The 12,588-nt window shown below is 41.3% G+C and overlaps 1 protein-coding gene and 1 non-coding gene across 6 annotated transcripts in view; both read left to right on the top strand.

Moving 5' to 3' along the window:
• Window positions 1-12,588, top strand: part of Ncapg2 (non-SMC condensin II complex subunit G2) — a 65,032-nt gene that overhangs the window by 31,142 nt on the left and 21,302 nt on the right. For all 5 annotated transcript variants that reach the window (XM_090333609.1, XM_090333610.1, XM_090333608.1 and 2 more), the window contains 6 exons: window positions 2,112-2,264; window positions 6,433-6,655; window positions 6,862-6,965; window positions 8,107-8,280; window positions 11,078-11,148; window positions 12,321-12,474. In XM_090333609.1, the coding sequence (XP_090189735.1) occupies window positions 2,112-2,264; window positions 6,433-6,655; window positions 6,862-6,965; window positions 8,107-8,280; window positions 11,078-11,148; window positions 12,321-12,474 (879 nt within the window). The remainder of the gene's footprint in view (window positions 1-2,111; window positions 2,265-6,432; window positions 6,656-6,861; window positions 6,966-8,106; window positions 8,281-11,077; window positions 11,149-12,320; window positions 12,475-12,588) is intronic.
• Window positions 7,778-7,881, top strand: LOC150063851 (U6 spliceosomal RNA). Its single transcript, XR_016535720.1, has one exon. It is a non-coding gene; the product is annotated as a U6 spliceosomal RNA (small nuclear RNA).

Below are 12,588 nucleotides of genomic sequence, written 5' to 3'. Positions count from 1 at the left end.
ACCAAGATGCCGAGTGTTTGGCGTAGTTGAGACTGAAGTGTACAAAGTTCTGAGAGGAGGTAGTCAAGACCATCGGAATGGACTGTTGGGTTCCTAACACCTGTGAGCACAGAGCCAATGACTTTTCCTATTCTCACAGGGAAGGAGGTCTGTTTTGGGATGGTCTTTGGCCTTTCAAGTTTTTTGTCTACTTAAATCTTCTGCACTTTGTGTCCTCGTTGTGGGTTCTCCCTGTTCCTCATGTGTTTCTTCAAGCCTGGCTTAGAGATTCGCAAGCCTTCCCTTGGCATTGCCCCCAGTTTCAGGTATCCCACCAGTCCTTCCTTGGCACTGCTAGGTACTACTGCTATGCAGTGGTCCGTAGGAGCAGCCTTCTACTTCTCAGCAGAACTCCAGGTGCCTGTGTCTACTTTCTTACCTTTGAACATAAACTTGACTGGAAATTTAGACAGAATTTGGAACTTTTCACCCAGAATGTTGATTTTTCTCAATTCAGAACCCTGCATAATTTAGCTAAGAAAATAATATTTTGTGGTGTGTGTGCGTGCGCGCGTGCGCGCGTGCGTGCGTGCGCGCCAATCCTGGGACTTGAACCTGAGTCCAGAGGCTGGCCCTGAGCATTTTGCTCAAGGCTGGCATTCTACCACTTGGGCCATAGTTAGGCTTTGTGCTTTTTGTTGACTGTAAGGATTGATGAAAGATGACCACCATGCAGTTCGGGCAAAAGAGAGTTTAATAGGAGAACCAAACTGCTGGCCTGTACAAGATGTAGGTGTGCAGAGCACAGAGAGTAGTTTAACGTCTTGACTGATGATGGAGAGATTATATAGGGAAAGGTGAGGAGGAGGTGTGACTGAAGCTGATGGGGAAGTGACCCCAGAGGCTGGGTCCTTTTGTTAATGCATAGTCAGGTAATTGACAGGTTATTAACAGGGACAGGTGATTTCTGGTAAGGCTAAGTCCTGTCCTTCACAAAGCTAGAAGGCAGGAGGTGGGGGGACTATTCTCCCAGGCAGAACTAACAGTGATGAATTGGAGATAAGCATCTCCTGTGCTTTCTTGCTCAGAGAGCTTCCAGCTGTGATTCTTTTTTTTTTTTTTTTAACTGCAGTCACTTTATCTATTTATTTTATTTTGCCAGTCCTGGGCTTGAGCTCAGGGCCTGAGCACTGTCTTGGACTTTCTCAAGGCTAGAGCTCTACCACTTGAGCCTCAGCACCACTTCTGGCTTTTTTCTATGTATGTGGTACCGAGGAATCAAACCCGGGTCTTCATGCATGCTAGGCAAGCACTTTAACCACTAGGCCAAACTCCGGCCCCGCAGCTGTGATTCTTATGGCAACCTTTTGAGTATCTAGAATTACAGGTGTGAGCCACAGTACTAGCTGAAAAATTTTTTATAGCTACTTCAATCTCATTTGAATAAAACAATAGATGGACTGATTGCCAATTGTTAATTGTGTATATATGCATGCATATGCACATATATGTGTATATCTACATATATACATGCATGTGTACATACACACACACACACACCCCCAATCCTAGGGCTTGAATTTAGGTCCTGGTACTGTCACTGAACTTATTTTTGCTTGAGGCCTGTGCTCTACCACTTAACCCACACCTCTACTTCTGGCTTTTTGGCAGTATGTTGTAGGTTAGAGTCTCACAGACTTTCCTGCTTGGGCTGGCTTTGAACCGTGATCCTTAGATCTTAACCTCCTGAGTAGCTAGGTACCCAACTTGAAGTATGCTTTTTGGTACATGAAACTTACAGAAAAGTATTTTCTCTAAGTGTATTTACACTAGTATACTTGGAAAGACGTAGCTGAACATCATCTTAAGGGAATTTTTCTTTTTTTTTTTTCTTTCTTGCCAGTCCTGGGCTTGGGCTCAGGGCCTGAGCATTCTTCTTGGGATTTCTCAAGGCTAGAGCTCTACCACTTGAGCCACAACACCACTTCTGCCTTTTTCTATGTATGTGGTACTGAGGAATTGAACCTAGGCAAGCACTCTACTACTAGGCCAAACTCCTGGCACCTTTAAGTGAATTTTTCTTACCTGAACTTATGCACATTCTAAGTTTAAATTGTTTTCTTTTATTATAGTGTCTGCCAATCATTTTGGATAATAAAATGAGTCACCCCTTATTAGAACAACTTTTTCCAGGGCTCAGATACAGTCTGCATGATAATTCAGAGAAAGTAAGAGTAGCTTTTGTGGACTTGCTGCTAAAAATTAAAGCTTCAAGAGCTGCAAAGGTGAGTAAATAGGACTTTTCTTATTAAAGATACAAAATAAATTGACACAACTTTTTATCCAACAGAAAGACAAACTTTAATTCTAAGAATTTTAGTAATCATATTTTAAAACGTTTAATGTATTTGACTAGTTCTTTATCATAAAATTTTGTTTTATGTTTTTACTGACGGTTCTAAGAATTTTAATTTGTTTCATTTTTTGTTTGTTTTGTTTTGTTTGCCAGTCCTGGGGCTTGAACTCCGGGACTGGGCACTATCCTTGGGCTTTCTCAAGGCTAGAACCCTACCACTTGAGCCCACAGCACCACTTCCAGCTTTTCTGTGTTTGTAGTACTGAGGAATGGAACCCAGGTCTTCATGCATGCTAGGCAAGCACTCTACCACGAAGCCAAACTCTGGGCCCCTCGTGTGTTTTTTAAAGCCATTAATATAAATCTTTTACATTCCTTTTAGCATACGTGAACATGTTGACTACAGTACTTGATGTGATGTGTTTAATGTGTTTTTGGCACCTAGGAATCACCTGCATTACTTGGAAATGTCGCTAGAAGCCCTTCCTCCTTTCACAAGGGAATCAAAGAGATCCTTGCCTAGTAGTAAAGGTGTTTGTGGGCACTGTACACACTGCTGTGGTAATTATTCTCACCCAGCTCTAGTTCTGTTCAGTTCCTTGCCAAGGATGTCAGTGGTAATAAGTTCATTTCAATTGGTAATACTGTGAGCCTTTTCTCTCCGTGTAACAGTTCTCATTCACATGAAAATGCTAATTCGTTATGCCACAGGATTTGGAAAACAACTTGATGTGTCCTCCAGTATAGCATAGCTGGCTTGATGAGGATTCACATAAGAAACAATGAGCTATGGTGTGGCTCTGTGGTAGCATGTTCAGGTGCTGGCTTCCATCCCCCTAGCACTATGCAAGGGAATTTTTTGGTAAGTCTTTTGTGGAGGTAGCAAGAATATAAATGAAAAAGCATGTAAATATTGGAAGTATTGTAGTGTGTGACCACTTGTGTGTCTCTGGAGAAAATAGCGCATTGTTCACCCATTGCCTTAGGGAGCTTTGTCACTGCAAAGGACAGGTGTGCAAAAAGACAAAGGTGTACAGTAAGAACCCTGATGTCATGCCCAATTGAGTCACTTTGGACTGTTGTTGTATATTGCAGGCTTGTCTGTTTTTTGTTGTTGTTGTTTGTTTTGTTGTTTTCTTTACTATATCCAGGGTATTTCAGTCTTACAGTTAATCTTTTTTTTTTCTCCAATCCTGGGACTTGAACTCAGGGCCTGAGCACTGTCCTTGGGCCATAGCACCACTTCTAGCTTTTTCTATGTATGCGGTACCAAGAAATTGAACCCAGGTCTTCATGCATGCTAGGCAAGCACTCTACCACTAGGCCAAACTCCAGGCCTTTACAGTTAATCTTATACACTTTGTTTTTCTTTTTTGGGTGGTACTGGGGTTTTGAATAGAGGGGAAACTCGATACATTTAATACCTGAGCTACGTTCCCAGCCTTTTTGCTCTGGTTATTTTTTCAGACAGATTCTAGAGATTTTTGCCTTGGGCATAAAAAGGTTGGTGTACAACACTACATCTGGCTGGCATAACTACCACACTTAGTTTATTTTGTTAAAGGGGTCTTGCTAACATTTGCCTGGGTTGGCCTCAAACTGCAGTTGTTCAGATCTTGACCTAGCCTGTGCCACTGTAGTGCCTGGCTTCTTTCAGAAATTTTTATTTTAGGTTCTTTACATTTCACTATAAATTTTGGAGTTAGCACGTCAGTTTCAACAAAAAGGTGGCTGTAATTTTGATTGCTTGCTAAAACATTTCAAATCTGAATATGAAACTTGGCATGGTACAGATGGTTTACAAAGGAATTTCAAGGTAAAATGGCTGTTAAGGGTATGGACATAGCACTGATGCCTACTAATTAATAGCATATATCCAAGAGAATTGTGGAGATAAGACAAGGCAGAAGGTCTGGGAACAGTGGAGGTCTGTGTATGGGTACAGAGAAAGTGTCATACATTCTCTCCTAAGCTTTAAAGGTTTGTGATTAGTAAGCAAGCCTAGATTCGCATGGATGTAGGAGTTGGACTGAGAAAGTTCTTGTTCACTTTTGGGGTATCAGGTACTGTGTTAGTAGTGGACACATTTGTCCTCTTGCTTCTACTTCTAGTGTGAGTCATGCTGAATTCTCTTTTTGGGGGGAGGGAGGTCAGTTGAAGGGCTTGAACTTTAGCTGGGTGCTCATCCTGAGGTCTTTTTGCTCAAGACTAGTTTAGTACTCTACCATTTGAGCCACTTTCTATTTTCTGATGGTTAATTAATTGGAGATAGGAGTCTCAGGAACTTTCTTGCTTGGGCTGTCTTTGAACTGTAATCCTCAGATTTCCGCCTCCTATAAAGTAGCTAGGATTACAGGCATGAGACATGAGCATCCAGCTATTTTTCTTTTTTTCTTTCGTTCTTTCTCCTGCCCTCCCTTCCTTCCTTCCTTCCTTCCTTCCTTCCTTCCTTCCTTCCTTCTTTTCTTCCTCTCTCTCTCTCTCCCCCCTCCCCCTCTCTCTCCCCCTCTCTCTCCCTCTCTCTTTCCCCCTCTCTCTCCCCCTCTCTCTTCCCCTCTCTCTCCCTCTCTCCCTCTCTCCCTCTCTCCCTCTCTCCCTCTCTCCCTCTCTCCCTCTCTCCCTCCCTCCTTGAAATAGGGCCCCAGGTACTGTCCCTGAGTTTCTTTTGCTCAAAGCTAGTGTTCTACCACTTGAACCACAACTTCACTTTTGACTTTTTCTGAGTAGTTAATTTAGGATAAGAGTCTCAGACTTCTGCCTAGGCTGGCTTTAAACTTGATACTCAGAGCTTGGCCTCCTGATGGTACGATTACAGATACAAGCCACATGCATGTTACTTTTTACTTTCAATAGAGCGTCAGTATGCTAAATTCTGATTTGTACAAGTTATCTCGTGTTTGTGATGGGCTAGAGGAGGACAGGTGGTGGAATGTGTTATAACAATAACAAGAGTCCAGTTTTTAGACAGGTTAGCTACTCTTAGTGTAGGGTATTCCAGACCAATAACTTGTGCCTCTGAAAAGCAGGAGTGGGTGTCCATGTCAAGATAATTCACTTTCATGTTAATGAGCCAAAATTAATGGCATTTTAAGAAATGTAAAAAATGATTAGATTGGTAGTCAAAGCATTTACTATGCATTGATCAGCCTGATTTCCCCCTCCCCCTTGTGGGGCTTGAACTCTGGGCCTGGGTGTTGTCCCTTGAATGCCCTCGCTCAAGGTTATCGTTTAACCACTTGAACCACAGAGCCACTTCTGGTTTTCTAGTGGTTAACTGGAGATAAGACTTTAGTGCCCAGGCTGGCTTTGAACCTCGATCCTCAGATCTCAGCCTCCTGAGTAGTTAGGATTACAAGTATGAGCCACCGCACCCAGCTCAGCCTGATAATTATTATTGCCCTCCTCCTTAACTTTTGTACCTCTAGAAATTTACATATTGGCACTTCTTAAAGTGGCAGATTTATTCTCAGTCAAATTTTTGTATATCATTTGAAGTGGATTTTCTTCACTATAAACTTGGTTTCTCTTTGGTTATGTTTTGGAAACTTAAATGTTTGTTGTTCAAGATGATAAAAAATAGTGGAGGCCAGTAGCACAGTGGCTCACGCCCATAAGCCTAGCTACTCGGGAGGCTGAGATCTGAGGATGGTGTTTTTTGTTTTTTTTTTGTTTTTTTTTTTTTGCCAGTCCTGGGCTTAACCTCAGGGTCTGAGCACTGTCCTTGGACTTTCTCAAGGCTAGAGCTCTACCACTTGAGCCTCAGCACCACTTCCAGCTTTTTTTCTGTGTGTGGTACCAAGGAATTGAACACAGGTCTTCGTGCATGCTAGGCAAGCACTCTACCACTAGGCCAAACTCGCGGCCCTGAGGATGATGTTTTAAAGCCATACTAGGCATGAAAGTCAAGTCTGTGAGACTCATCTCCATTTAACCACCAGAAAACCTGGAAGTGGCTCTGGCTCAAGGGGTAGGGTGGTAACCTTAGCTGAAGAGCTCAGGGACAATGCCCAGGCTTAGCGTTCAAGTCCCACAACTAACAACAACAACAACAAAAGAATAGTTGATTATTTTCTCTTGCGTATTTGTTCTTTCTATAGTTTTGGAAAATATGCCCTATGGAGGACATTCTAGTTCGTCTGGAAATGGATTCTCGACCAGTGTGTCGGCGCTTGGTGAACCTCATCTTCACCTCTTTCCTGCCTGTGAACCAGCCAGAGGAAGTCTGGTGTGAGCGCTGTGTCACACTGGTCCAGATGAACCATGCAGCAGCCCGGAAGTTCTACCAGTATGCCTGCGAGTACACTGCGTGCTCCAACATAGGTCTGGAGCTCCCACTCTCAAAGCATTGTGCACATCACATACACGTCCAGTATTTGTCACACTAGTAGACTTCATGCTTTAGTGCATTTCTTAATGAGTTCACATAAAAGTTCTTACTATTTAGGATTATAATCTTTTTATTATTAGATAGTTAATTTTATAGAAAGAAACATAATTTAGTTGTTGATTAATCTTAAACCTTTTAGCAAAGCTGATCCATGTTATTCGTCAGTGCTTGAATGCCTGCATCCAGAGGGCTGTTCATGAGCATCAAGAGACCCAGGAGGAGCAAGAGAAGGAAAACGAGACTGTGAGTGATTCCTCTCACTCTCCACCTAGAGAAAGGCAGTCTGTTAAGTTGGTAGTATGGTTTCCAAAGCCTGGTATCTATCCTAGAGATAATTTTATTTTGTGTTTTTCCTTGAACATCAAAAAACAAAAAACAAACAAAGTTCTAGTGCCACAAAAATATGAGAAGGAGTATCAATGTTCGAGAAATAATTCACCCACTAACCAGACAATTAAAAAAAAAAAATCCTAGTGCCAACGGCTGAGCTGAGATCTGAGGATCACAGTTTGAAGTTGTCTCATCCAGGAAAGTCTGTTTAACTCTCATCTCCAGTCAACCAGGAAAAAGCCAGAAGTAGAGTTGTGATAAGTGCTAGCTTGAGCTTCCTTAGCTCAGGGACAGTTCCCAGTACCTAGTTTAAGCCCCGGCATAGGCAAAAGAAAAAATGAGAAGATTTGTGGGGATTTCTTTTGTTTTTGTTTTTTGCCAGTCCTGGGCTTGAACTCAAGGCCTTAGCACTGTCCTTGGGCTTTCTCAAGGCTAGAGAAACCACTTGAGCCACAGCACCACTTCTTGTCTTTTTTTCCTATGTATGTGGTACCGAGGAATCTTTGTGCATGCTAAGCAAGCACTCTACCACTAGGTCACACTCCCAGCTCAAGAATTGTGGTTTTGAAGGAATTCTCATGAGTAGATTATTGTACAGACATTGAAAAGGCCACAAGTGGTGCTGTGGCTTAAGGAGAAGGGTGCTGGCCTTGAAAAAGCTTAAGGACAGTTCCCAAAGGCTGAGTTCAAGCCCCAAGACTGGCAAAAAAAAAAAAAAGTATTTTGTGCTTGCTTCTGCAGCACATATACCATAATTGGAATGATACAGAGAAGATTAGCATAGCCCCTTTGCTAGGATGACATGTTTCATAAAGTGTTACATGTTTCTAGCCACACAGGTTTGAGGACCTGAGTTTAAACCCTGGTACCAGCACTCCTCCCCCACCCAAAAAAAATCATAACATTAAAGAATATTCAATATATTCATAACATTAATGAATATTTCAATATATTTTATATTAGGTCTGATATTCTGAGGTGTACTTTGGAAGATAATATTCTTGTCTTTCAGTGCTTACTAGATTCACAGTAAGATACATTATTTGTGTCTTAGGTACTGGACAAAATGCTGTCAGTGGATGATGTTGCATCTATGGCAGGTTTACTAGAAGTCATTGTGATTCTCTGGAAGAGCATCTATAGAAGTCTGGAAAACAATAAAGAAGCCAAAGTTTTCACCATTAACAAGTTTGCCTCTGTGCTTCCACAGTACCTGAAGGTATTCAAGGTAAGTCTTGTGCCACTCTTTGTTATGACTGATTTAATCTAGTAAAAGTTCTGTTTTCTCATCAGTACAGTGAGACAATTGAAATAGCCTTTGTCTCATAGTCTCATCCTCACTTACTTCATGTCCACATGACCCAGAGAAGTGTCTAAGGTGAGCCCTTACTTTCCAAAACTAAAAATGGTATTTTAGAATCTACTTTGATTTACAAGCGAGAAGATTTTTGTGACCAAAAGATGTGATTACAGCAGTTCTGTGGCTATACCCAGACTTCTGAAAGTACTCAGGAAACAGATGTCTCTGTAGCAGAGTGAGGTCTGTAGTATCAGACAAAATAGAGCAATGTGATTGTATTTTTTTGGTCTTAGTGGAGGTTTTGCACGTATTTATATAGGCCCTATCACTTGCACGACACTCCTGGACCCTTTTGTTTTAGTTATTTTTTTAAAAAAAAGATCTTGTGTTTATACCCAGGCCAGGCTGGACTTAAAATCTGATTACAGGTATGAGCCACTCCAGCTGGCTCCATGTGAGATTTCATTTATTTTTAGTTGATAGATAAAAACTGTATTGTGTTCAACTTGATGTTTTAAACTAGGTATAACTTGTGGAATGGCTAAGTTGAGTTGTGAAGTAATGAGAACACTTCAGATCTCCTCTGTCCAATGTTTTGTACAGTGCGTTGTTACTGAATGTGACTACCATGTTGAGGAGTCCTGAGCTCACTCCTCTGACCAACATCTACCTTCCCAGCATTTGGTTGCATTTGTGTTCTCCATGAGTACAAATTTTGTTTGGATGAGGTAAACATTGCTTCTTTACCTCTTTTCTTTGCCAGTCCCTGGGCCATGAACTCAGGGCCTAAGAACCTGCCTTGGGCTTTCTCAAGGCTAGAGCTGTACCACTTGAACCACAGCAGCACTTCTGGCTTTTTCCTGTGTATGTGATACCAAGGAATAAAATGCCGGTCTTCGTGCATGCTAGTCAAGCACTCTACCACTAGGCCAAATTCCCAGCCCACTTCTTATTTTTTTTCAAAATCAAATTTAAAAGAATGGTACAGGTTAAAATGCAAATTTATTCTAAACTACACAGACATATATTAAGTTTTCTGCCTGGGATGGCTTTGAACCAAAGTCTTCAGCTCTCATCTTCTGAATAGCTAGAATTATAGGCCTGAGCCACTGATACTGGACTATGACATACATTTTTAAAAGATTGTACTTTGTGTATATGAGAGACCGGGCCCTGGGACTTGACCTCAGAACCTGGGTGCTGTCTCTTAACTTCTTGCTTGGGACTAGTGCTTTATTACAGCCCTACTTCTGGCTTTTTAGTGGCTAATTGAAGATAAGAGTCTCACAGACTCCTGCTTGGGCTGGCTTCAAACTGTGATCCTCATCTCAGCCTCCTGAGTAGTTAGGATTACAGGAATAAGACACTGGTACCCAGCCAGATAAAAATGGAGCTCAATTATAGAATGATCATAGATCTTATGATCAGCTCTTTTCCTCCTCCTCCTCCTCCTCCTCCTCTTGTTATCCTTGATTCTTCTGCTAACTTTCTGTGATTTTGGACTACATACTGATTTTAAACTTGTTTCTGTGACTATGATCTCTGAGCTACACTCTGCTTCAAAATGTAAACAGCCTGCTCATGAAGGCAAATTATCTCAGTTGCCAAGTTTTCCAGGAAATTTTTAAACTCAATGTTTTGGCCTTAGACTGAAAAAACAACACTATCTCAGAAATTTGCAAAGATGAAATAAGCCAACTGCAATGGCAAATGTACAAGATCTCTTGGATCTGGAATGTAGTGAATTAATCAACTTCCTTGTTGATGCAAAAGGCTTCTGTACTGCCAGGAGGTCAGGGAGCCTCTGCAGCTGATGCATGAGCACATGCATCAAGCTATGGACAGCATTAGGAAAATATTTCTTCATTCTGTGTTGAGGGTCAAAGTAGTGTCCCAGTAACAAGCAGATAACACCTGATTTTTATTTCACCTGCTAATATTTTATGTGTAAGGAAAATTACTTCATTTTTCTTTTGGAATCATCATTGGTTGCCTCTGTTCCATAAATGAATCTTGATATATGTGGTATTCTTCTTGATGGATTCTAAGCAATTAAAGTCTGCTCAAATTTCTTGTCATAATGATAATGTAGCTTTTAGCACTTTTTAGGCAACATTGTACCAGTTTCCTGTGGTTTGGCTTATTCATGTCTTTTACAGCACAGTCCATTTTGACAAGAGAAAGAAATTAAATGAGTTATTTTGTGAGCTGTTAGGTTGTGGGCTTTGAGTAGACTTAAGCTTGGTTTTGTAAGTTTGTGTGTTTGTTTATACTGCCTTCCTAAAGATATTCTTGAGTGATTTGTTCCTTGTGAGAGTTAATTTCACATATAATGACTATTTACCAAGATTATAGTTTATTTTATTATTTATATTATTATTTTATTATTATTATTTTATTTGTTTTCAGAGCAGAACAAGGTGATGACAGCAGGAACTGTCACTTGTCTTGTCACTTGTATCCATAGGATTTAGAACAGGGCCTGGGACACCGAAGATACACAGTAGTAATGTTGTGTAAAACTTTCAGGATCCTTGATTTGATAGCAATCTCACCCTCTAACCTGAGGTCTGTCAGTGGGTTAGTTTTCAAACATTGAAGAAATTCTTAGAATGTAATCTTAGCACCTTTGAAATTAGGCTATACAGAGTAATGTGGAGAGGTATCCAGAATGTCCTGGTATCCGAATTTCCTGGTTTTGTTTTGGTTTTTTTTCTGCTATTAGGATGAACGCTGCAAGATCCCTTTGTTTATACTAATGTCCTTCATGCCAGCATCTGCTGTCCCCCTGTTCAGGTATGTAGAAGCAAAGCGGGAGAGACCTTGCTGCACTCCAACCACTTCACAGGCCTCCCTTTCCACCTCTGCCAGGTATAATTTCAGTTAGCTTTGCAGTTGTTAAGTAACTAAGGAGAGACTCTGACGAACTGAACTGTGACTTCACTTGAAAGTCTGGAGGTTTAACACTGGTGTGATAACTACAGGCCCCTCAGCCACCACTCATAGCTCTAAACATGGGAATGTAGCTGTGTGGATTAGAGATGTTGTAAGTACAAAACACATATGGAATCAAAGCCTCGGTGCAAAAGATACTGATTACTCAGTGGCCCACGCCTGTCATCCTAGCTCCTCAGGAGGCTGAGATCTGAGGATCCCAGTTCAAAGCCAGCCTGAGCACAAAAGTCCTTGAACCTCTTATCTCTAATTAACCACCAGAAAACCAAAAGTGATGCTGTGGCTCAAAGTGGTAGAGCACTAACCTTGAGCTGAAGAGCTCAGGGACAGTGTCCAGGCCCATAGTTAAAACTCTGTGACCAAAAAAAAAGAAAAAAGATATTGATTACTTCTTAGAATGACATTTTGTATTGGGGCTAAGTTAGATACGTATGTCATTGAAATTCAGTTTGCCCGTTCCCCTTCACATTTTAAAATATGGATGTTAGAACAGTTTGAGTTGCGTATATAGTTTCTACACTGCATTTTTCTTTTTTTGTTGTACTGTGAATCAAACATAGGCCTCACACATGGTAGATATACACCCTGTCACTGCGCTCCTGTTCACATACTCTTTTTACTTGACAATGTACATCTAGTGTTTTGCCTATTACTCAGTAAGAATAAGTTGTTTCTTTTCATGTTTATGGAAAACACATTTTAACACTAAATGGAATTCTAAATTAGGAATTCTTGCTCAAGAATCTGACAGTTATATAGAAGCAGAAGGAGGTCTGAGGTGAGGCATATCCTAGGTCATTGAGACCTTTGTGGAGCCGTTGTCTAGTGTTTTGGGGTGGGACAGTTATCTGTCTGTGCTCTGCAGAACACCAGTAATCAATGTAATAGTGATGTCTGAGAAACCTTGGTTTATATGAAGTGAGGATTTTTCTTCTCTTGTGGGAGTATGAGGAATTTGGTTATTGGAATATTGTTGAAATGTTTTCCTGGTTTTATGTACTTAACTCTCTCAGCTGTGGTGTGATTTCGGTCTTGAGAAACCAGGAGGAGGGTGTTGCTGGCAGGAGCTACTATACTTTGTTGGACTGTCTTTGCTCCTGGGGACAGGTTGGGCATATCCTGGAGCTCATTGATGACTGGCTGCCAGAGGAACGACCCCGAGCCAAGGTATGTGACTGGGGACAACTGTGTTCTGGAAAGTACTTTCTCTTGGGCTGGGAGTTTGGCCTAGTGGTAGAGTGCTTGCCTAGCATGCATGGAGACCTGGGTTCAATTCCTCGG

Source organism: Megascapheus bottae, chromosome 5 (genome assembly GCF_031878675.1).
Source record: "Megascapheus bottae isolate mThoBot1 chromosome 5, mThoBot2.hap1, whole genome shotgun sequence".
In the NCBI taxonomy this organism is placed as follows: Eukaryota; Metazoa; Chordata; class Mammalia; order Rodentia; family Geomyidae; genus Megascapheus; species Megascapheus bottae.
This window is presented reverse-complemented; position numbering and strand designations above follow the sequence as displayed.